Source organism: Talpa europaea (assembly GCF_964194135.1).
Source record: "Talpa europaea genome assembly, chromosome: 9".
NCBI classification, from domain to species: Eukaryota; Metazoa; Chordata; class Mammalia; order Eulipotyphla; family Talpidae; genus Talpa; species Talpa europaea.
The window spans coordinates 114940968-114965868 of record NC_140076.1 but is presented as its reverse complement, the minus strand read 5'-3'; the positions used below and the strand labels follow the sequence as shown (position 1 = coordinate 114965868).

At 56.1% G+C, this 24901-nt stretch overlaps 2 protein-coding genes across 2 annotated transcripts; both read left to right on the top strand.

Annotated features, from left to right (window-relative positions):
* Positions 1-1200: 1200 nt before the first annotated feature.
* On the top strand, positions 1201-8250 carry MTMR11 (myotubularin related protein 11; the record flags this gene model as incomplete). Its single annotated transcript, XM_084241963.1, has 17 exons — positions 1201-1266; positions 1619-1709; positions 2127-2248; positions 2459-2519; positions 2650-2792; positions 3235-3313; positions 3426-3561; positions 3788-3875; positions 3998-4086; positions 4169-4293; positions 4695-4761; positions 4968-5038; positions 5537-5703; positions 6272-6445; positions 6703-6885; positions 7329-7622; positions 8104-8250. The coding sequence occupies 17 exons, from the start codon at positions 1201-1203 to the stop codon at positions 8248-8250; spliced, it is 2103 nt and encodes a 700-aa protein (XP_084098089.1).
* Positions 8251-9534: 1284 nt separating this feature from the next.
* On the top strand, positions 9535-12696 carry SF3B4 (splicing factor 3b subunit 4; the record flags this gene model as incomplete). Its single annotated transcript, XM_084241630.1, has 6 exons — positions 9535-9568; positions 9999-10127; positions 10347-10889; positions 11169-11375; positions 12139-12312; positions 12509-12696. 6 exons carry the CDS (start codon positions 9535-9537, stop codon positions 12694-12696), a joined length of 1275 nt encoding a protein of 424 aa, XP_084097756.1.
* Positions 12697-24901: the final 12205 nt, after the last annotated feature.

Genomic DNA, 24901 nt, shown 5'->3' with positions numbered 1-24901 from the left:
CGCGGCGCGAGCGCGGGGCCGAGGGTGGCGGGGCCGCAGGGGGCGCCGCACCCCCAGCCGCGGCTCGCCGGCCGGGACAGTCTCCAGCCGAGCCGCGGGGCTGCGGGGCTGCGGCGGCTTCCGGGGCCCCAACGCGCGACCCCCAAACGCCGAGGCCGGAAGGGCGCGGGCGCCGAGCGGCTCCCGGGAAAGGCGGGGCCCCGACGGCTGCAGCCTCCGTCCACGCTGGGCCTCCGCGGAGCAGCTGCTCGACGCCCCCGGCGCGTTTCTCGACTCCCGGAGTCCGCGGCGCCGGCCCGCACCCTCGGCCGGGGCTGCCCCGCCGGCCCCCGGCCCCGCCCGCGCCCCGCTCGCCGCGGGAGGGGCGCGGGGCCGCCGGGCTTCCGGCCGGGCCGTGCTCGGCATGAATCATTCATCGGCGATCGGGTGTCCGCGGGGGGCGGCCCAGCCCCTGCAGCGGCTCTGGTTTCCGCGCGCACCTGCCCGAGAACACACCTGCACGCGTGCGCGCATCCTGGGGGTGCGGCCGTGCCCCCCCGCACCCCTGCGCGAGCTGGGGTTCACGCGCCCTGCGGGACACGGGCACGTTGACTCATCCTCCTCCCCCGTTCTTGGGCTTCCCGGCAAAACTCAGAGGCCCAGTTTCCCCTGGTTTCTCTTTCGAAGCCGCCCTGGCGAGGCCGCGCGGCGGCCGGCGCTGCCCCCCCCGGCCCCCACCCCCCGCAAGAAACTTCAAAAAACAGCCTCCCGGGAAGCCGGGCCGGGGTCACCGAGTGGCTTAAGCGCTGCGGTTTAATGCCCGCGCCTCGGCCCCCCCGCCCCCCTCCCCCCCCCCCCGCGCCAGCGCGTGTGACGGGGCGGGTCGGGCGCCGGGAGTCCCGGGGTCCCCTCCTCACGCGCTTCCCCGCTCTCGCCACTTCCCCTAAATTGCGCGGCTTCTCCTTTAAGGGGCTGGGCCTCCCCCGCCCTCTCCTGGGGCGGCTGAAGTTTCCGTGGAGCCTCCTCTCGCGAGCTGGACACACCTTTCAAGAGACCCCAAATTGTGCTTCGTGCACCTCAACCGCTCCTTCCCCCATGCCCTCCCCTCCCTCTCTGTGACCTCCCTCTCCTCGGCGACCGGATTCGGCCTCTCCCCGGAGGCCCGAGCATCCTTGGGGTTTCCTGCCCTCAGCTGCTCTGTCCCCGGATGGAGCCAGAGAAATGTGGTGGGGGGGCCGGGGCCAGAGTTTCAACATCGCCCCCCAGAAGGAGGAGCCCGAGATGGGGGTAAGGAGTGGAAACTCGGGTTTGGTGGGGAGGGGCGCTGTGGGCAAGAGGGGGCGGATGGGGAAGATGTGGCTGTAGAAGAGGAGAAAAGGGTCTGGAGGAGGTGGAGGGTGTGTCCCAGATCCAGGGGTTGGTGAGCCGGGCCAGTCCGTCTCAGTCTCAAGTTCGTTGCCTCATTATCCATTAACCAGCCCCTCCCTTCAACGGCTGCCAAGCGGCCTCGGAGCTGCCCACAGAGCTGATCTCAGTTTCCCTGAGAGGCTGAGCGCAGCCCCCACAGGCGGTTGGGCGCTAGGTCATCCCAGGCCCCGGGGCTGGAGTGACCTGGGGCTTAACCCTGTGCCCTTCTCAGCTCTCTGGACCAAAGTCTGCCCAGGGGAGTGGGATGCCAGAGCCCAGGAGTCGTCAGCCTGGCAATGCCCTGGCGTCTGGTCGCCTTCCAGGTAATGACACCTCTCCAATACTCTGATCGCCAGACGCCTCCCAACTTTATCCCATTCAGCTCTCCTTCTCCCTCCCCAAAGGCACCCGCGTCCCCTCCTGACTCAAAGTGCTGCCACCCATGTCTGGTCTCTGTCCAGGCTGGGGTCTTGGGGCCTGTTTTCTTGATCCTGTTACCCCGTTCTCATTTACTAACTCAAGAAGCATCTGCGTGCCTACTATGCGCCGGCACTTGCTGAGGCTCTAGAGGAAATAATACAGATTCTCTCCTCCTAAACATTCATTCCAGTGGCGCTGGGAGAGGATCTTGATCTTTCCTGTTTAGAACCTCCTGTCCTAGAGGGCTGAGCTAACCCGCAGGTGGATAACACAGTGGACTGAGCGGAAACAGACAGAACCTGCTTTCCTTCCTCCCGCAGGGGAGAAGATCTTAGCATGGGCCCCAGGAGTGAGGAAGGGGCTGGAACCTGAATTGCCTGGAACCCTGGTCTGCACCAACTTGAGGGTCACCTTCCAGCCCCGCGGATGGCAGCGGAGCCAGGTGAGCTGGTTCGGGTGACAGAAAGGACGCCTGGTGGGGAATGGTAGGGGCATCTAGAAGGATTTAGTTAGACAGACATTACAGGGAGTGAAACGGTTGCACCTGAGGGCTGTCTTTAGAATGTTCCAGGAATTGTCACCAGGGACTCCCTCTAGGGGGGTAGTGGCTGAGACTCCAGAAGCCTCTAGCATCAGTCATGTGCTTCCCCAGGACACCCCCCTGAGCAGTGAATATGATTTTGCCCTGGTCAACATCGCGCAATTAGAAGCTGGTAAGTGTGGGGGTTTGGTGAAGGTGTGGGAACCCCTCCTGGTCTTCCCCTTGTTCTCAGAAGACCCAGGGGACGGAGTGGGTCAGAGCCTGACCTGTGGCTACACTGCTTTCCTAACTCTTGACTTCAGTGAGTGGCCTGTCCCGCGTCCAGCTCCTCCGCCCAGGATCCCTGCTTAAATTTGTCCCCGAGGAGATTCTGATTCATGGCCGAGACTTCCGATTACTCAGAGTTGGGTTTGAGGCCGGAGGGCTGGGGCCTCAGGCCTTTCAGGTAAGAGAGCCCCAACCCAAGGGCCCCTCCTCCCCTTCGAACCTTGTGATCCTTTCCTTGGCAATTCCCACTGCTCTCCTACCCCCTTCCCCCCAGCCCTCTCTTCATTCTCTCTGCTGCTTTCCTCAAGGACAGGCCCAAGGCTGGGGAAGGTGATAGTTAATGAGACTAAGGGGCCTGAGTTTTAGCCCCACTCCGCCCATATCAGGAGCGTGTTTGTGGGCCAGCTTCTCCTTTGAAAAACAGAGAGTTGGATGAGATTATTCCTAAGATGCTTCCCAGCGTTAAATTCCTGTTTCTAGATGTGTCCTCCTGCCCCCAGCCCCTACGACCTATGGAGGCTGTCTTTGCTGTTCTCTGTTGGTGACAAAGACAATGCAGTAACATGTGGGCCCCAGTTCCTCCCGCTTCTTCAGTCTGAGGGGTGTCCTTCCCTCCACAGGTGACCATGGCCATCGCGCAAGCCAGAGCTCAGAGCAGCCAAGGCCAGCAGTTCACAGGGGTAGCCCTGAGCAAGGCCGGTGAGTGAGGCCGTGTTAGGGCAAGGAAAGGGTGAGGCGTCCGAAGGAGGCCGGGTAAAGACAAAAGAACTAAGCAGCTGTGGTTCCTTCTCTGTGTCCACTGCTTCCCTAGGCCAGAGTTCTGGTTCTGGAAAACCACCTGTCCCCCTCTTGGAGACATCAGAAGACTGGGAGGTGGAGCGAAAAAAGCAGGGGGCCAGGGGCTGGAGGGTTTGCACCATCAATGAGAGGTTCGACGTAGCCACCAGGTAACCCCCCGCCCACCTAGCCTCTGCTACCATCCCTGTCTCCCCACGTGGTTCTCACCCTTTAAAGGGTTCCCTCAAACTCCAGCTTCCTTGGACGCCCACAGGGCCATCCCCTTACCTCCTGGGCCTCTAGCCCTGCGATCCCCTGAATGGCCCCCTCCTAACAGCTTGTAACTGCAGGGCAAGGTCACCTGGCCAGGCTGTGAATCGACTCTCCATTTCACAGCCTCTCTCGTTACTTCTGGGTGCCCAAGCGAACTCTGGACAGTGAGGTCAGGAGAGCGTTTGGCCACTTCCACCAGGGCCGTGGACCGGTCAGTGTGAGGGTCATGGGAGGTCAGGGGTCACTGTGAAGGGAGGGGACCCTGTGAGGTCAGCGTGGGGGGCTGGGTGGGATGAAGAGTTTCTCACGGTGACCCTCTCCTCACTGCCCCAGCGCCTGTCCTGGCATCACCCGGGAGGCAGTGATCTTCTCCGCTGTGGTGGCTTCTACACAGCCAGTGACCCTAACAAGGAGGACGTCAGGTGAGGGGAGGTGGCTGAGAAAAATCGAGGCGAAGAAGGTGGGGCAGACTCCTCCCCTGACTTCCCGCCTCCCTCCCTCCAGAGCAGTGGAGTCCATGCTCCAGGCCGGGCATTCAGATGTTGTCCTGGTAGAAACCATGGACGAGCTGCCCAGTCTCGCAGATGTCCATCTGGCCCACTTGAGGCTGAGGGCCCTCTGCCTGCCAGGTGAGAATAACTTAGCCCTCCCCACCCCCGCCCATCCAACCTGCTTTACTCTTGCCTGAGCAGGTGAGGGACCCTTAGGTGAGGCGTCTCCTGCAGACTGACTCCTTCCTGCCCCAGCGTGCTCTTTCTTCAGCAGCTTTGAGATACAACTTACGTAGCGTAAAACCCACCCTTTACCCATCTGACGTGTACGTGTCTGTGGATGTTCTGTCTACGATGTTGTACAGCTCTCACAATGTAACTGTAGAAAACTTACTGCTCTTCACAGTTGCTTCTCATTCCTAAGCCCAGTCTGAGGCAGCCGCTACCCAACTTATTCTTAACCCTTCAGGCTGTAGACCTGGATCCTGAGTTCTCCTGCTCTCTTGCCCTCCTGACCCCCCGCTCTCCTCACTCTCCAGACTCATCTGTAGCTGAGGATAAATGGTTCTCAGCGCTGGAAGGAACACGGTGGCTGGACTACGTCAGGTACTCCCTTCTTCTAGTCACAAGTTATCATTCAGCCCTCCCAGCCTCCTGTTGACTTGGACTCGACGGCCTTCCACGGATTCCTGTTCCTGGTTTCCCAAGAGTTGTCACTCCTTGGAAGAAGGGGCAGGATCGTGGAGCCTGTCCATGATGCAGCCCTTCTCCCTTCGGGCGTGTCATTCTTCCCTCCTCACCTGCCTCCCCAGGTCTTGTCTCCGAAAGGCCAGTGACATTTCAGTTTTAGTGACATCCAGGGTTCGCTCTGTAGTACTTCAAGGTGAGTTCCGTGGGTCAGCCTACTCCGTACCTTGCCTTTTTGCCCACCTGACTGGATTTGTCCGGAAGAACTATAAGGCTTCCTTGTCCCCTTCTAGTGCCAGCAACCCCTCTTCTGTCACTAGGAACAACCCACAAACTCTAACTTGTCCTTTGGTGCCACCTCTGCTTCCCCACCACACCTGTTGTCCATGAGAGGGTTCTCAGCGCTCTCTTCCTGTTCTTCCATGATGGACGGGGCTGGGCTTGGGGTGGGAGGGCAGTGTGGGAACTAGTTTGCCTCCTATATGTGGCGCCGGGGGTGTCTATCCAGGAGTCTGTGAAGTGAATCATTCAAGGTCTTTGTTTTCTCTTCACTTCTATGTGTCCTCTCGATCCTACCTACCCCAAAATCCTCCTCTGTGCCTCTCACTTCTTGCCATGTTTCCTTTCCCCCTTCTCTTCTGCCCTAGTTTCTTGGCCCCTCCTTCTTTGTCCCTTCTCCCTCTTTATCACCCAGAGCGCGGTGATCGTGATTTCAATGGCCTCCTCTCTTCACTCGTCCAGCTGCTTTCAGTCCCTGAAGCTCGAACACTGCTCGGCTTCCAGTCACTAGTGCAGCGAGAGTGGGTAGCAGCTGGACATCCCTTCCTGACCCGACTTGGGGGAGCTGGAGCCACTGAAGAGGTGAGAACATTTGGGAGCATATTGGGGGATGTTACAAAAGTAAGGGGGTGACACAATTATATAGTATAGTCCTTTGGGGGGGGGACCAGGTCAGAAGAGTCCCGAGGTTAGGCTGAGCTTAAAGGGGAGACCCAGATGAGCCAGGTGCCACAACCTCTACTCCCCTCAACAGATTTCTACTCCCTGTCCCCCCTTTTTTTCAAAAAAGATGTATTTATGCATATAAGAACTGGGGTACAGGCCAGAGGTGTGGGAGGTGAGAGGATTCACCAGAGACAGAGTGGGGAACAGAACAGGCAGACTGACTGAAATCCACTGCTGAGGGGAGCAGCGGGCGAGTCAGGAGAGGTCTGCTGTACCATGTGGGTAGCTACCTGGCCAGGGATTGAACTCGTGCTGCAGTGGCTGTGAATAGCCCCATAGGTTGCATCTTAACCCCTTGCGCCACCAGAGATGCCCTCCCTGTCCTCCTTAACGGCTCCTGTTCCCTCTGTCCCTCATCCCCCATCATTTTGTTCCCCTCAGATTCTCACAATCCCTTTCAACCTCTTAATTTCCCTATTCCCAGGCCCCAGTGTTTCTCCTTTTCCTTGATTGTGCCTGGCAGCTCCTCCAGCAGTTTCCAGCTGAGTTTGAATTCTCTGAGTTTTTCCTACTTGCGCTTCACGATAGTGTCAGGGTTCCCGATACCCTTACATTCTTGAGAGATACTCCCTGGGAGCGTGGAAAGCAAAGTGCACAGGTCAGTGACTTTCATTTTTGACTTGGCCTTTTTTCTCCCCCCCCGAGACATTTTCTTGGAAGTTTGCTCTAAAATTATGAAAAGTGAGGCCTGTGGGTGCGAGAGGGGGTGGTTGGTGTGTAATCTCAGGACTGTACTTTCACGCTGTATCTGATTCCAGGCGTAAGAGGGGAGACTTTCATGATTTCTCTCTAGTCTTGGGAGAACTATGTATTTTTGTTTGTTTAGCCATTCTTTGTCTTGTTTCTGTTGTCTAGTTCAAATCTTACACACAAGTCTACACCCCAGGGTACTCCCAGCTCCCACCTGGGAACTCGATTAACCTGCAGCCATCTGTCTGGGACTGGGAATTGCGCTATAGCAATGAACAGATTTTACAGTTCCGTAATCCTGGCTATGACCCGGAACACCACCCAGATTCCTGGCTCCCAAGACAGCAGGTGAGGTGTCTAAACTTCCCAGATTCCCCTGACTTCCTCACAGGCTCATCCTTTTAGAGGGGTGAGGTGGAACAACATAGTGTCTGAACTTCCCAGGGAAAGCTACCCCTACTGTTACTCTACAGCTTTCACTCACAGTCCATGACCGTCCCCAGGAGACGGGGGTCCTTCTAGGTAGCACGAGAGCATCCTTTTTGTCCTCCCCAGGTTTACTAGTCTTCTTGGCTCATGCACACATTCCACAAATTTCCCTAATCCAGTTTTACTCCACCCCAAGGCCAGTTTGAAGCCTACTGAGAGGAGTAAAGTGTTCTTGGGGTGGTTTGTAGTGTGATTTTAATACAGTGGCTGGGTGGCAGCTGGACGTTTCTTCCTGACCTAGTTTGGGGAAACTGGGATCCTCTGGTGACTAGAGGGTCATTTGATTTCCCTTTCCTCTTCAGCCAAGTTTCATGGTTCCTGGGCCTCCCAGTTCCGTGTGGCTCTTCTCTAGAGGGGTCCTGACTCCGCTGAATCAGCTCTGCCCCTGGCGGGACAGTCCCTCCTTGATGGCAGTCTCTTCTCGTTGGCTCCCTCGGCCTGCTATCTCCTCTGAAAGCCTGGCTGACCAGGAGTGGGGGCTCCCCTCACATTGGGGTGCTTGCCCTTTACCCACGGGGCTGCTGCTACCTGGCTATCTGGGACCACAGATCAGGTTCTGGAGACGCTGCTACCTGAGGGGACGGCCCGAGGCCCAGGTAAGAAGGGGATAAGGAGCGGGAGAAGGGCTTCCCTGCTGAACCAGATGTTCTAGGAGAAACCAGCTGTTTCCAGGAGCTAGGAAGGCAAGGAGTTGGGGGGATTGGGAAGCACTATTTCTGGTGTCCAAGTGGCTAGGTTTTGGGAGTCAGGAAAGGGGAACACTTGAGGATTACACCTCTCACAGTCCTGTTCCCAGGAAGACAGAAACCCTAGGAGGGCATAAGGGCAACTTTTTTGTCCCCCTTCATCTGTTTATTAGTCTTCCTCCTCATGCGCACATTTTACAAGTTTCCCTAAGCCAGTTTTACTCAGCCCTAAGGCCTAGTTCCAAGCCTAATGAAGAAAGTAGAGTTACATCTAGTCAATGGAAGGCAGAGTTGGGCAAGATAACTTAAATGCGAGGAGCAGCAGGCAGATGCTAGCAGCAGAGCCAGGGCTGCAACAATACCGGCTTCTGCCTCTTCACCACCTCCCCAGATGGGCCTCTCAGCCCCCACAGTCTCTGGCCTCCAGGATGAGCTGTCCCACCTTCAGGAGCTATTAAGGAGATGGACGCCAAGAATATCTCCTGAGGATTCCTCCAAGAGAAGAGACCCCAACACCATCCTCTCCCAGTCCTGTTGAACTTGCTGACTTTCCCCTGGGCAGGCAGAGGGCAGTCTGGGGTAAGGGAAGGTTGTGGCAGCCTTTGGTTTTCATGAGGTCTTGATGCCTCAGATGTCACACTCTGGTCCTCAAACTTACTGACTTGGCTTTGCAGAGTCAGGTGGTGAAAACCTCCAAGTCTTGTCCCGTCTGATCGCTCTCTCTCTCACATAATTTTCTTGGGATTGGAAGAATCATAAAATGAAAACTAACAAAAACAACACAGTGCGACTGCCTTGCCCCAGAACAGTTTGGCCCCTCTAGAGAGCCGCTGTCCTCTTGCCAGTCGGCACCTTCTCACCACCCCCTGCTGCGGCTTCAATCCAGTTTCTCTTTCCCATGGGCGCGGGACACCATCTAGTAGTGTGTTTTTGTAGACATTTCTATTTAAGGAGCTCATTAAAGCACAGTATTTATGGACACGGCTGACACTGCTCCTTGTGCCTGAATCAAAGACCCTGGGTCGGGGCTGTGGGGAACGGGGAGCAGGGAAGGCGAACGGGGAGCAGGGAAGGCGCCCGCTGTGCCGCCGTAGGACATGAGGGGTGGGTGCGGCCCCCAGAATCCGTGTAACCCAGGAGACGCTTCCCTTTCTTGAGCCTCCCACTTGGGGGCCGACGGCCGGTTTACCCCAGCTCTGAAGTGGGGGCTCTGCCTGCGTCTTAGTTCTGCCTCCGTCAATTTACTTGGGGCCCCGCAGGGCGCTGTCCCGGGCCGGGGGCGATACGGAGACCGAGACTGGGGTCTCCGGGCGCAGCCCCTCAGTCCTGGCCACACTCGACCTCTCCCTCCTCTTGCTGGCAGGCTCGGCCGTCACTCCACCTCAGACAGTCCGCACCCCCTCCCCGAGGGGAGGCAAAGTACCAGCCCCGGGGGGGCGGGGAGGGGGAGAAGGGCGGTGGTTAGGCCGCCTCAGCCACAGGTCGCGCGCCGAGTGGCGCAAGGCCTCCTCAAGGGCACCAGGCCGCGGGCTTGGGGGTTCCTCAGCCTCCCACTCTGAAACATAGAAAAGTCAAGTCTTGTTCCTGTAGCTCCCGCATTCACATTTCTGGGAGCCCGGCCGCGTCCAGCCCCGATTTAGGAGGGCCCGCGGCGACCCGCGACGCAACCGCCCTCTCTACCGCGTCAGGGGACGAGGGCTCCTAAAATGGCCGCGGCCCCGTCCGGTCCCGCCCCCACCGCGGCCCGCCCTCGCCCCGGAAGTGGAAGCCGTGAGGTCAGGGGGCGGGATCGCTGCCAGGAGACGGCGGGAGCGGTTTCGCCATGGCTGCCGGGCCCATCTCGGAGAGGAACCAGGGTAACTGAAGGAAGCGAGACCGTAATGGGCTCGGGGAGGCGGGGAGGCCCCGACTAGAGCCAGCGGTGCTTCCGCCGGGGCGGGGGCCGGGTCTCCGAGGAAGCGGGGCGGCCCGGTGCCTGCTGGGGGCGGGGTGGCCGGCCGCGGGCCGAGGCCTGTGCGTGATGTTTTGTGCCCCATCCCCGCCGCCTTCCCCCCACCCCCACCCAGAACCCTCCCAAGGGCAGGACTTGCGGCGGAGCTCTAAATCAGACCCCAGGGGACCCGCTAGTTGCGGGAAGGAGGGAGCTTCAGGGCTTAAATCTAACCTTTTCCCCCACCCCCATTTTTCTGTTTCTTCCCCAACTCTTCCGCCTGGGTTCCATCCTCGTGTTCCTGTGACCCTCCCGTCGTGCTCTCCTCTGCCCTAACCTCCGCTCCCACCCGCCAGATGCCACTGTGTATGTGGGGGGCCTGGATGAGAAGGTCAGCGAGCCCCTGCTGTGGGAGCTCTTTCTCCAGGCGGGGCCGGTGGTCAACACCCACATGCCGAAGGACAGGGTCACTGGTCAGCACCAAGGTGAGTCGATGGCAGGAGGGGGTCTTGATGTGTTGAGGGAACAGACTGCTGGGTGAGGGTGGGGGCAGTATTCACAACTGTTTGGGAAAGAGCAGCTTGGAGATTTGTTTTAAGCTTAGCTCAGTTTGTTTCTGGAATCATTTTCAACTGAAGTGATTTTTGTTTGCCCCGTTTTGAATGATGTCACTTAAGTCACCTTCTGCCCTTCTGCTTCCCCAGGCTATGGTTTCGTGGAGTTCTTGAGTGAGGAAGATGCTGACTATGCCATTAAGATCATGAACATGATCAAACTCTATGGGAAGCCAATTCGGGTGAATAAGGCATCAGCTCACAACAAAAACCTGGATGTGGGGGCCAACATTTTCATTGGGAACCTGGACCCGGAGATTGATGAGAAGCTGCTTTACGATACTTTCAGCGCGTTTGGGGTCATCTTACAAACCCCAAAGATTATGCGGGACCCTGACACAGGCAACTCCAAAGGTTATGCCTTTATTAATTTTGCTTCATTTGATGCTTCGGATGCGGCGATTGAGGCCATGAACGGGCAGTACCTCTGTAACCGCCCGATCACTGTGTCCTACGCATTCAAGAAGGACTCCAAGGGTGAGCGCCATGGCTCAGCGGCTGAGCGACTTCTGGCAGCCCAGAACCCACTCTCCCAGGCTGACCGCCCGCATCAGCTGTTTGCAGATGCTCCGCCTCCACCCTCTGCTCCTAATCCTGTGGTGTCATCACTGGGGTCTGGCCTTCCTCCACCAGGTAAAATTGTTGGTTCCAAATTTGTCTTGGGATGGGTAGAAACAGTAGGAAGGAGAAAGAAAACCTGGTAAGGGGGTGTTACGTTAGTGGGTGGTGTGGTGAAGATTGTAGTAGAGAATAAAATTGGGTTTCTCCAGGAGATCTAAGGTTGATGCCTAACGTTGCTTCTGACTTTTGAGAGAAAAGAGAAAGGGCTTGTACTTCTGGACAAGCCAGAGTGGAACAGACTCTAGAGATAGTCTCTCTTCACCGTCGTTGACTCTTTTGTTTCCGCTGCAGGCATGCCTCCTCCTGGCTCCTTCCCACCCCCAGTGCCGCCTCCTGGAGCCCTTCCACCTGGGATACCCCCGGCCATGCCGCCGCCACCTATGCCTCCTGGGGCTGGCGGCCATGGCCCCCCATCCGCAGGAACCCCAGGAGCTGGACATCCTGGACATGGACATTCACATCCGCATCCATTCCCGCCTGGCGGAATGCCCCACCCAGGTCGGTGTTCTTTGCTGGGGAAAGGCGCTCCCTCTGCTCTGGATCCTGATCTTACTAAAGTCTGGCAGGAACCCCTCCCGCCTGTGCCCGGGTCAGGCCCTCCCTTCTTATCCTCGTTATTTGAAATTGAGTTCACTGTAGTGACTTCCTGACACCTTGATTCCAGTGTCCTCTATCTTCAATCCACTCCTCAGTTGTTTTTTAAAAACACAAATGTTTTTGCTTAACATTCTTCTCTTGCTGTCTTCTACCTACAGAGTAAAACCTGTTAGGCAGTGTTCTAGGCTTTTCATGGTCTGACCCGCCCTAGCGAGGGCAGCTCCCGAGGCTGCTCCTGATTGCTGAGTTGCTGGTCTTCTTGAACATACTGTGGTGTTGGGCATACCTGCGATTCTCATGTGTTAATCTTTCCTGCCTGCTCTCTTGTGCGCCTGAAAAGTTCTTACTTATCCTTTGGAATTGGATTTTTGCTCAGATAGTATCGCCGCTACCTTCCCAAATCATTTTACTAGAGTAATCACTGCACTGGTAATGTGCTCCTGCGGCCCTGTTCCAGTGCTTGGGTTGCAGAAACAGTGAGTGAAGTGGGTGAGGAGTTGAGTGGGTACTGGGTTGGTATGTACCTTTGGAGTAGGGTCAAGGATAGGGTGCTTTGTGCCAGACTTACATTCTGTACTTATGCTGATGTAACTTTCTCCATTAATTTTGCCCTTTTCTCTGTCATCCTTGGTCTCCTTTCTCATTGTCTGCTTTGTTCCTGTAGGGATGTCTCAGATGCAGCTGGCTCATCATGGGCCTCATGGCTTAGGACACCCGCATGCTGGGCCCCCCGGCTCTGGGGGGCAGCCACCACCCCGACCACCACCTGGAATGCCTCATCCTGGACCTCCTCCAATGGGCATGCCTCCCCGAGGCCCCCCATTTGGATCTCCCATGGGTGAGTAGGCTCTCGCCACCTCCCTCAGCTTTTCAGAGCATATTCTTATAGCTTCCTCGTCTTACCTTTTGTCCCTGCACTTGCTTTCTTCTGCTTGACGTTCTTCTCTCTACCCCTGTCAGCCTTCTCTTGACATTCTCCAACATCAGCTGTTGCCTGTTCTGGCTTTCACCAGCTTTTCTTTCTCTTCCTGCAGGTCACCCAGGTCCTATGCCTCCACACGGCATGCGCGGCCCTCCTCCCCTGATGCCACCTCATGGATACACCGGCCCCCCGAGGCCCCCGCCCTACGGCTACCAGCGTGGGCCCCTTCCTCCACCCAGGCCCACCCCCCGGCCTCCAGTTCCCCCTCGTGGCCCACTTCGAGGCCCTCTCCCTCAGTAATTTCTTATTATCTTTCTTTCCTCCTGTTATATTCTCCCACTGTCCTTTTCAGTTCCTTGGACCAATTGGAGTTGCTGTAGCTCCCTGGGGCTAAAGTACTAATTCTTCTTAGGCCTTTTTTAAATACAAATCTTTTCACAGGAGGTTTTATTATTTTTTTCTATGTTGGTCCTGAGTGTTTTACAAATGCACAGAGAAAGTAAAGTCAAGCTCCTTGTTTATACTTTGTGGTCTTTTTTTCTTCAAAAAGTAAATGTCCTTTTCCTAAGATGTGATGTCAGTATACTGGGAGAGTGCTGAGGTGTGAGTGAGGGTGCTGATTTCTTGTTTCTCAGGCTTACTCTGTAACAGGTGGCTGGAATTCCTGGGTTGCTGCGCACTGCAAATGCTGTTTCCTTGCATGATGCTTGTATTTAGCTTATAAGACGGAGACCAGAATATATGACTTTGGGTCATTTTGAGGGATAAGTGGAAATAGAAGTAAAGTTCCCGGAGATATGCTGACAGAAACGGGAAGTGACACCCACAGTGTTCAGCGCAGCCTCCCTGCAGTAGCAGTGGGTGGGGCCGACTCCCCTGCCAGGTGAAGTGCTGGGCGCCGAAAAGGAGCGGACGACTGCATTGGCTTGTGGAGGGAACTCAGGGTCTCCGAAGAGCCGAGTGAAGGGCGCCGCCCTATCGAACCGGTGGCACATGAGGCTTCCACAGGTGTACGTGCTTAAAACAGAATTGAAGGATGTGGAGCAAAGCTGGATTTTTCTGAGCAGACTGTTGAGATGGTTTTGTTGGAACTGTATAAATCTCACATAATTACAGAACAAAAGTTGAAATTGAGTAAAAACTCAGAAAAGCTTGATTTTCTGTTGTAAGGGTTTGTACCTTATCCCTACGTTTTCCCCCAGTTCTTTGCAGGCCTTATGACCCGCACATTTAAATCCGTGCTCAAACACTTAGTGACTAGACCAAGACCGGTGGCTCTTTTCCTTTTAATCCTGCCTCATTTAATCCTGTTATCACCCCTTCAGGCTCTTGGCTTAGGTAACCATGAACTTCCCTAAACTCTAGGAAAGGCAAGGTGATCCTGGCCCCCTTGTTCTTTTGCAACATCCCCAATACATGGAAGATTCCTGGCACCTGCGTGCGCTCTGCGTTGGCAACTGAGGATACGAAGGTGAGCAGGGGACAGATTGACACCCAAGAGGGTATTATGAAACAAAATAATTTGAGAACATGAGGAAGGATTCTAACCTGGGGTGGAAAACCCAATATTAAAGGAAGGTAGAAGTTTCTAGGCAAAGAAGAAAACAAAGCTCAGCTGAAATAGTCGGGAAGTGTCTGAGCAGGGTCAGAGATGGACAAATAGCACCGTGTGTAAGGCGTGAAAGCAGTTCGGTGTTGGAAGCAGAATGAGGTCAGTGCCAGTTAGGGAGCGCTCACAGGTCACTGCTCAGCTCTTTCCCACAGCACAGAGCCCTTCGAGACAGCACAGTGAGGCAAAGGGAGGCAGCTGCTCTGTGGCCGCAGGCCTTTGGCTCAGGAATTCTAGCTGCCCCATGCTCCATGTAGCAGCCCCAAGTGCCAGGGATTTAGCATCTGAACACCTACCAAGGAATGCCGGTTGGGAAGTTTCCATGATGGGAAGTTCTCTAGAGATTAAGCTGGGAATGACAGGATTGCATCCTGAGCAATGTAGAAAATAGATGAGGGAGATGAAGGTGGGGCATGGTAACAAGGTAAGCATCTGGTGAATTGCTAGTTATAAACAATTCAGATGTCCTTAATGAGGACTGAGGAGTGTGGAGGAAGAGGCGCGGAGAGGTATTTGAAAGGACTGTTAGGTTGGATTTAGTGAGTTAAGGGTAGGGTGGGGTCAAGGATGAACGTGTAGAAGGAAGATTGTTGGGGAAGTACAGTTTGGGGTGTGTTGACTTTGAGGTGAGTGGTGAGACCTGCAGGTGGGGTGAGTGCAAGCCAGGTTACACGCGGCTGACGCTCGGGGAAGGTGACACGGAGAGAGGGCCTGAGAATGCCGGGTTCTAAATCATAATGGGATTAACTGATCGCCTTTCAAACAGCTCTGCTATAAAGTTGCTTTATGTGGTTCTAAGCTGTGGCTCCAGGTGCCTGCGGGCCAGCACCGGAGCAGCCTTGGCCTGGGAGATAGATCTGTGTCTGCATCTATCTAATGCGTTGACTTTTTTAGTTGATCCTCAGTGAAGACTTTTAACTTAACGATTATCACCATTATGCTAATGATGCCCAAATTTCTAGCTCGTTTTCTCATACAAGCTCCTGTGTGGTATTTTTGGCTGTTACTGATAGCAGGAATTCACACCAGCACAGAGTAAATTAGTGCCTTTGCTGGATTCCTTCTCTCTTTGGAAACACTATTTGCTTAGGCATTCATTCTCAGACTCTCTGAGCTTTCATTCATTCAACAAAATTTGAGTGCCTCCTCTAGTCATTAAGTTTGACTCCCCCAAACTTTCAGATGTCAGTTTGGAGAGGTCTTGGGTGTAGAGAGCGCAGTCCTCAGGTGACCTCTGAGAAAAGTTGCATTAGCTCCCCTTTCAGCCGCACAGGGTGAGTTCTCCCATGAGGCAGAGACATTTCCTTATATCCAAAAGGGCGGATTTATTGTTATTATTTTAAAGATTTATTTATCTATACAAGAGCTGGGGTACAGGCCAGAGGCGCGGGAAGGTGAGAGAATTCACCAGACAGAGTGGGGAGCAGAACAGGCAGAAGGACCAAAATACACTGCTGAGGGGAGCAGCGGGCAAGTCAGGAGAGGTCTGCGCGCCATGTAGGTTGCTCCCTGGCCGGCCGGGGATTGAACCCGTGCTGCAGAGGCTGCGGACAGCTTCATAGGTTGCGTCTTAACTCCTTGTGCCACGCCCCTGCCCAGATTTTTTACTCTTAGCCTCCATCCTCTCCATCTCTCTGCCGTCCACTTCTTTCAGACTTGTTCTCAGCACCTCCCGGAACAGACTAGCACCGCTTGTAGGCTTCGGTACTGACACAGCTGTTTATTATTCACTAAACAAGTGAGTTATTGCCCCCTCCCGCCATGAAACATTTTTTCCTAGTTGCCCTCCCTCGGTACGTAGATGCAACGTGTTATCATATCTAAGGTCACCCCTCACCCCAGCAGAGTTTTGATCCCTTTGGCAGGGGGGGAGGGTGTGATATTAACCCCACTGAGAATACATGCCCTAGGCCATGGGTCCTTCATGTTTTGTGGGCCATACACAGACTTAAGAATGTGACAGAAACTGTGGACTCTACCCCCCAAAATACACACAGACATATATAATGCCCTGAAGCAAAAGTGCCAGGAAGTTCATGACTCCCAATTTATGTACCTCTGCATTTAACTGAATCCCTTCAGAGCCCTTAAGGGAACTCATTCTATTAATTTGTCTCCTAACAGTGTTGAAAGGTGCCTGGCACATACAATAATTGTAAAAATAATAACAGCTAATGTTTACTGAGCTCTTACTATGTGCCAGGCACTGTACTGATTATTTCACATGCATTATCTCAGTTGATCCTCACAACCCTCTACAGTAGATTCTGCTACTACCACCCTTTTTTAGGATAGGGAAACTGATAGTAAATTACTGGACTGAGTGGTAGAGGCAGTAACTGAACCAAGGTCTGTGTGAATCCAGAGTCAGTGGCTTAGCCACCTTATATTTACTTAAATACTCGTTGAACCCAAGTGAATGTCTTGGTTTTCTATTTACTGGCTTTTTATGTAAGATCCCCTCTTTTTACCTGGATTAGAAGCGCCTGGAGGGTAGGAATTTTGCTAGTCTGGATCTATATGGTACCTAGTAGTGCTGCCTTTGCTTGTCCCATTTTACCCTCCCCATTCGGAGCAGAGTGGGTAGAAGCAGAGATAGACTACCGATGGGTGTCTGGAGCTGAGTGTCCAATTTAATGAATCAGTGGTAAGTGAAGCTCCACCAGGAAGCGGTATAAGGCAGCGCTTGAACGCCCTGGAAAGCTATGAAACCAGTGACCTACATATACACTGTATGAATCCACTCACGTGAAACTGGGGGGAAGACAAATCTATGGTGACAGGAAGATTCGTGATTGCCAAGGATGGGGAGATTGACTGCAGAGGGGCACAAAGGAGTTTCTGGGGGCAAAGGAGATGCTACTTTCCTCAATTTCTAATAGGGAACGGGGAGGTTCCAGATTCCCTGCCCCGCCCAAGGAAGGGTGGAGCTGAGCAGGGAGGAGGAAAAGCTGGGGCGGAGGCAGGGAGAAGGAAGGAAGATCCGGGAGAGCCAGGAGACCTGGAGGGGGCACATGGAGCAGAGACATGGGAGAAAGCTGCACTTGCTCCTCGGCTTTGGGCCTGTACCAAGGCGAGGAAGGAGCTACTTGAAACAGATGTGGGTGAAAGACGTGTGTGGGGGTTAACAATGGCAGCCTTCATCTTGATTTTGTGTTGGAGACCCCTGAGGTGTAAAGTGCTGAAGCAAGGAAAGCGTCAGGGTCACGACTGGAAGACTTTTCAACAGGGGCTGGAAGACCGGCTGGGGGCCAGACCGTGCTGTCCTCGTATCAGCAAAGCTAAGTCTGAGGGAGAAACAGGTGTGGGAACAAAACACCCTGATAACGGGAACCTGGGCGGTGGACGTGTGCCAGAACAATACTGAGATCTAAGAGAATGACTCATTGTCTTGTAACTAAACGAACCTAAAAGGGAGGGGAGTGGCGGTTTGTCTCAATAAAAATGAGTTGCACCGGACACTTGGGGTGCTTGAGCTCGGACTGAGAAGCCTTGAGTCCCCTGCGTCTGCTTCTCGTAAACTCTATTTTGTGTCATTTCTTTGTTTCTTGGTTCTTTTGGATTCTGTTCCTCAACCCTGTTCACCGGAGCTCGACTCCAGAAATTTTGATTTTGCTCTTTGCCTTCCAGGCTTATCTGGCTGTTTCTGCCCCTTCCTTATGGGTCCCCACCAGAAGATGCTTTAGACTGTGACAAACTTTGGGCCCCCGGTGGCCATGCTTTGGGCCAACCCTATTTGGCTGGGCATTTACCTACGAGGGCGTGGGTAACCTTGGGTGCTTGATTTGGAAACTATATTTCTTCTCTTTATTGAAGAGAAGATAAAGTTTTTATTAAAGTTTCCATTTAAGGTCTCGTGCACTAGAGTATGTTTTGCTGTCATGTGGCAGATGGCAGGATCTATTTAAAGCAGGCAGATTTGGGGTCCCTGGGGTACCCCTCACCCTGCCTGGTCACAGAGGAACTCCAGGCCAGATAGCTTCATTGTCAGTTCTTGCAGATGGAAAGATAATTTTGGAGCCTTTGATAGATTTTTTACAGGCTTTAATACTGAATCCGGGACAGGCCACCTTCCCCTGAACACGTCTCGGGCCGTCTCCCCGTCTCAGAGCGGGCCTCCCCGCCTTCTCCTGCCGCCTCTGCCCCTAGCCCGTGCCTCTAGGCACAGGTGTCAGCATTTACACACGCGCACACCTGTGCTCTCTTGGCCCCGGTGTCCATAATTACAGGTGCGCGTGCCCGGCCCACGCCCCTTGGCATCCACCCCCCAGGCGCCAGGGCATAAAAAAGTCTGTTTTTTAACTTCTTTACCCTATAGGGTGCCTATATGGGTGTATACATTTGTTAAAACTCAGAACTAGAGACTTCAAATGAATTTATAAAGAATAAGGGCTCTGGATCTAAATTGCTTGGGCTCAAATCTAGTTTTGCCATTTGAGTTGTCCGATTATATCAACTTAACCAGTTCCTCACTCTCAGCCTCCGTAGGTGATCATCTCATAAGGTGAAGGGGGAGGGGAATGAGCTAGTCAGTATAAAGTGGTCAGAAAAGTGCCCAAGTCAGATAATGCTCTAACAATGCTACCGTCATTGCCAAGTGCCCATCCACCACCGTCTGCACCATAGCTTCATCTTCCCATCAGTATAAGCCATTAGTGGAGAAGCGCTGAGTCTAGAAGATGTCTGCACTAGCAAGCGGGGGTAGGGTGTGTGAATTGCCCCTGGCTTTTACACTGCTGGCCTCTGGCCCTCACCTGCAGCCTTGAATGCAGGACGCACTTGGGGGCATGGGCTCAGGGCGCGTGTGCCTGATTGCAGACACCTGAGCCTAGAGGCTGAGCATATAATGGTGGCGTCAGCGACAGGGACAGCTACCGCAGAACTGCTAGAGAGGACGCACACAGGCTACAAGATGAGGCTATAAGATGAGGCTACAAGAGAAGGCCAGAGAAAGCCCCAAGAGAAAGTAAAGATTCTCCAGGGGCTGGGAGGCTTCCAGCTTCCCAGCCCCCTGGCCTCCCTGCCTTGCCAGCCTGTGGGTTTGACTCACAATTGGCGTGGAAAGAGCCTTAAAGCCTGAAGAAGCCACAGGACTCTAGGACTCTCCTTTGTCGTCGGCCCAAATGGATAAAGAACCTGCGCTGTGCTTGCTGGCATTGTATGGGACAACTCTGAGCAGGGAATTATTTTATGTCTTTCTTTGTTTTTAAAGATTTATTTATGCATACAAGAGCTGGAGTGTAGGCCAGAAGTGTGGAGGGGGGGAGAGGACTCACCAGAGACAAGAGTGGGGAGCAGAACAGGCAGATCTACTGAAATGCACTGCTGAGGGGAGCAATGGGGAGGCAGGAGAGGTCTGGGACACCATGTGGGTCAGCTCCCTGGTGCCACCAGGGAGGCCCATGATTAGGTGACTGAGTAGCGACTGGAGTGATAAAGGGAGGAGGTAGTTGCAGGAAACAGGATCCCAGAGCCCAGGTCCTCTGTCTGCAGGGCACCTGGGAGGCTCAGCAGGGACACTCGTGAGGTGAAACCTGGGAGAGAGGCAAAGAAAGGGGCTGGGGAGGTGGGCAGTGGCGAATGTACAAGGGCTCTTAGCTATTGGTTAGGAGTTTGGATTTAATTCTTAATATGATGGGAATTAGAGGGAGATTTGAAGAAGGGGAGTGATAAGTGATTAGGTCTCATTAAAACTTTAAAAAGAAATCATGGGGGCCTCCCTGGTGGCACAAGGGGTTAAGCACAGCACTATGAAGCTTTCGGCAGTCACTGCAGCACGAGTTCAGTCCTCGGCCAGGGAGCAACCCACATGGTGCCCCAAACCCCTCCTGTCTCCCCGCTGTTCCCCTCAGCAGTGGATTTCAGTCGATCTGCCTGTTCTGTTCCCCACTCTGTCTCTGGTGCATCCTCTCAACCCCACCTCTGCATAAATAAAATAAATCTTAAAAAAACAGACTCAGCAGCAAACACACAGACAGCATGCAAGTCATGGGGCTGTCGCCGGAGGTGATCCAGGGAGGAGGACTTGGGACTGAGTGCCCAGGAACCCTAATATTAATGGGCCCAGCAAGGGGACTGTGACGGAGTGACTGGTGAGGTGCATGGGGCCTGTTACACTGGGAAAAACATTGATCTTGCCTCAGAACTCAGAAAAAACAAATAGCTTTCTCTCTGAGAGGACAAGATCTGTTTCATCAAGTAGTGGCTGAGTGGTATTACGTGAAGTCACCTGAGGAGAAATGGCTCTCCCTGCCAGCAGGACCTGGCTATACCCTAATTCAAACTATGAACATATTTAAGTAAAGTGGGTGTTATCCTGAAGAGGGGGCAGCATTGAAAGCCTAGTAAAAAGGGAGAGTCCCTGAGGCCACGTGGGTCCCAAAGCATCCTGGAAAGAGTTCTCCCCACAGCAGAGTACTCCAGGAGCCCGGCCAGGCTGCCCAGAGCCCGGTCCTGGGGGGAGGATGCGAGCCAAGGAGAGTACTCTGAACCACTGGCACCACTCCTTATGGGGCATGGCCAGAGGCCATCAAAGATATAAATACTCATGTTCAGCCATTGTGCATTTATGTTTACGGTATGATTCTGATTTGGCTTAAGGGAGAGAATGTGCTGGACACGCAGACAGGAGTTTTCTTTCAGTCTGAGTGACAGTTAAGTTTAGTTACAGTGCATGAACACTTGTATTGTGGCTTTATACTTCAGTAAACTTGGTTGGAACAAAAGAGTATTTCCAAGATGTAGCTTTGGAGTCGGGAAATCCAGGCCCACATTCTGTCAGTGGTCAAATTCAACCCCGCAAAGGCCCAGTGACGCTCTGGGATTCAGCCTGCGGGTCCCTCCGGGCAACACCTCCCAGCATCCTGGAACCTCCGCTTTTAGTAGAGCATCACGCACTGTGACATCCGAAAGGGATTGCTGCAGCATCTCAGACAAGCCCGCATTTCCAAATGAGGTTCAGAGAGGCAGAGACCTTGACCCAAGAGCCCACTGTGGGGATCCGGGTCAGAGCCCCTGCCAGCGCTCTGTCCAGAATACCCGATGGTCTTACCTGGGACAGGTAGACACAGCCAAGGCGACCGCCCCCAGCCACCACATGGCCCTCACCCCGGAGGGAGCAGGGGCCACCACCAGCGCTGCACCCCCGGCTTCCTGAGCCCGGTTGTTGGTGCAGCTTCCCCCCGTCCCCGTCCAGAAGCAGAACCTTTCACCTGGTCGGCTATTTTTTGGGCCTGGGATTGTGCAAAAATTTTCCATATTTATTATTGGACCTGATGGCATTCCCAGGCCTCAAAAATAACCTCCCAGATCGCATCAAATCTGATGTGATCAGCTCGAGGGGGGCACCTGGACGGGGGCAGTGGACGGGTGGAACGAGCCCCGCCGCTCCTCCCTGCCCTGGAAGCCGAGGCGCGCGCCCGTGGCGGTGGGGGCCGCACGCGAGCGTGGGAAGGCGGCCGCGGGAGCCTCTCCGCGTCCTCGGAGCAGATGCACGCGAGGCCAGAGGTCCGGCGGGTGAGGCCCGGGCCCCCTTCGCCTGCTCCCCACGCCCCTCTCCTGCCGCGGCGGGCGGGCGGGTCTGCGCCGCGAGGTGGCCCGGGAGGCCCTGGAGGCGATGGCGGGGCCCGCAGGCCGCCCCCCCGCGCGGGGGAAACCCGCTCTTTGTTGTTCCACGCGGCCCCTCGCCGCGCTGAACCGGGGTCCCCTCCCGGCGCGGGGAGGCCCGGGCCGGGGCTGGGCAGCCGCGGGGGGCGAGGGGCGAGCCAGGGCCGCGCGGCGGCAGAGGCCCCGCGAGTTCCCGGCGGAGCCCCCCCGTCCAGCTCGGGGGCCGGGGCCGCGCGGGGGCCGCCCGCTCGCCGCCGGCCCGACGCCCCCGCCCCGCCTCCCTCGGGCCCCGCCGCCCGGCCCCGGGGGGGGGCGGGGAGGGGCGCCGCGGCCGTCGGGCGACGACGCACCCGCGCGCCCCGCGTCCCGTCCCTCCGCCCCCCGCAATGGTCTCTCCCGCGGGGAGGGGCGAGCGCGCCGGCTGCAGTGCGCTCCGCGTCCCCGAGCGGTCGCCGCGCCAGCCGGCCGGACCCCCGCCCGCCGGGCCCGCGCGCAGCCAGGTGAGCCGGGGCCCCGCAGCCATCTTCCCGGGGCCGGGCCGGGCCGGGCCGGGCCGGGGCTGTCGGCCGCGGCACCCGCGCGCCCGCCCCTGCGCGGGAGCGGGGCTGCGGGGCGCGGGGGTTCGTCTCGCCGCGGCCCGGCCCGCGCCCTCCGCAGGTGCCCGCGCGGGGGGGGGGGTTGCTCCGGGGGGCCGGGTTCCCGCAAACCGCAGCCCCCCTCCGCCCCCTCCCCCCCCCCATGACAAATGACCTTGGCTGGGGCCGGGGCGCGGATGCTGCCTCGGCTGCTGCCGGGGGCCGCGGGGGGCGGCGGAGCTCGGGCAGGTGAGGGGGGCGCGGGGCGGGCTCGCGGGGGTCGCGGGGCCCGGCGGGGGTCGGGGCGGCGCGGGGGCGCGGGAGCGGGATCCGGTTGGGGGAAGGGCGCCTTCCAGCTGCAGGACCCGGCGAGGGGAGGCGGCCCGGGGCCCGGCGGCGGATTCCGGGGTCTGGTCCCCAACTGGGGGCGAGATGAGGCGGGGGAGGGGTCGCGGGGGGTGCGGGCGCCGCTGCCCGCTGCGCGGGGCTCCCTGCGTCCCCGCATCCCCGCCTCGTGCCGCCGCCTCACGTCCCCGGCGCCTTCTCAGCTGACACCATCATCTGTTTTCCCTCAACTGTGGGCGCCTCATCCTCCGAGCCCGGGGAAGGAGACGGGCGCGCCGGCTGCCCTGGGTGGCGGCTCCATCGCCATCGGTGGCAGCGAGAGGTGCTCCTGGACCTTCTCCCCCGGGGCCCCCCCGGAATGTTTTGATGAGAGACTGCTGGTTAATGACCTTGTCACCCGGGCTAGGGTGGCCGGGAATCCGGGGTTACCACAGTCAGGGACTTGGGGGTGGGGTGGGGGGTTCTGTGGAGCCCCTGGACCCTGCTCTTATCCGGGCTGAGTGAATTGTCCTGAAAGGCATTTCTCGGAAGCCCCCTCTCCAAAGCCCCGGCACCCCCTCCAGCCTCTGCAGAAAATCTCCTGAGCACATTTTCCCAGGCAGGTGAGGCTAGCTGAGGGCCGGACTGACGGCGGACTCCGAGCCTTGCCTCCTTTAACCCCTGCCACCCTCGGGTGCTCAGCACAGGCTTAGCCACCCTGTGCTGCTTTGGGGACTAAAAATAGCACACTTCTCCACCAGGTCCGAGCTTTGCCTCCTGCCTCTCTCTCCAGGGCCTGCTGGCTCTGGGGAGCTGGCCGTGGAGCCATCATCCTGCTATGGCCCCGGGGGGTCCTTTTCTACCCCTCACGAAGCTCTTGGGATAAATGGGGTCACCCAGCATAGGGTATGGCTCCAGGTGGGTCCGCCTGCTTCCATTAGGGTCTGGGGAGAAATCCTGGCCGGGAAAGCAAGGAGAGATCAAATTGCCATGCAATGAGGGGGTTCAGTTTCTCTCCCTGAGGGGGGGCATCTGAACCCCACACAAAAAAGGTGACATGGTCTGTGTGTCTGGCCCTCGTGGTCCACTGCTTCCGTCCTGAGGGGGGAGGCGCTGCTTGCCAGAGCTTCTCTGAAACACATAGCATTCTACTCCTTTCCACCAGGGCGCTCGCGAGTGAGTGTGTGTGTGTGTGTGTGTGTGTGTGTGTGTGTCACATTTAATGAAGGCCCTGGATAGGTGGGGGCAGAAGAAAAAGGGATATTTTTAGTGGAATGATCTTTGATCAGAACCTGGCCCTGCTTCCTTTGCTTCTGTGGAGGAAGGGGGGGCTCTCCTATGCCTCCCTCTGGAGGATGTATTTTTTGGAGGGGTGGCCCAAGCCCCCCTTCATCCACACCAGCCTCCTACGCAATGCGGTATTTGTAGGCTCCTTTTTCCTTGACTTCTGGAGGAGGAGCAGAAAGGATTAGGGGGATTAGGAAGGGGAGGCCCTGGAGGAATGAGGTGCATCTGTAGACCTTAGACCCCTCATGTTCGAAATGTGTCTGATCAGTTATTTCCATCCCCTTCCCTAGTGCACTTGGCCCACGCTGAGGGCAGGTGGGCCCAGCCAGTCACAACAACTCCTACTAGTTTTTGATCCTCTTCTTCCTCAACCTCAGGTTTCAGATCTCCCCCCCGCCCTTTTTTTGAGTCTCCCCTTGTTTGTCTGATAATGTGGCCCAGCTGCGGGGTTCGTCTGGACGCAGAGGGAGGGCCCTTGCATTCTGTTTGGGAGGATATGGGGTTGGGGGGGGAGGGCAACAGCAGAAACAAATACCACTCCCCGCTTTTCTTGCTGCTTTTGGCTTCTTCCACATTTTTCTATCTACTAGGAAGGACACTAAGATGTCTGGACTAATATGTACTGTAAGATTAAATTCTCACATAGACTGGGAAGAATGGAGATGGTTACCCCCAATATACGTATCGGGAAACTGAGGCTTAAGGAGGTCAGGTCACTTGCCGGCGATGAGTCAGTAGGTGCAGGGCCGCCCTGTGCCTTGCACTGGCCCAGCGTTCCCCTTGCCGCTGTCCCTCTCTGCTGCTCACCCTAAAACACCCAGAGGTGACTTTTGCCGTGGGTCCGGTGAGAGAGTAGAGGGCATTCCTCTATGTCGCTAACACGGCGCGGGCCTAGAGTAGCGTATACTGCCACCCCACTGTGTTGCTGTCGCCAGTCACGCTCGTTGTCACCAGCCCTGCGGCCAGGGACCGTGAAAAGGAGCTTATATGCGCGGGCTCGGTTTACCCTTGTTTTACCTTCTGAAATAAGGGGCAGCTGAGGCTTGGAGGTGCAGAAACAGGCCCACGGTCACTTAGCTGGTAAGTGCTGGAGCAGGAAGACAAA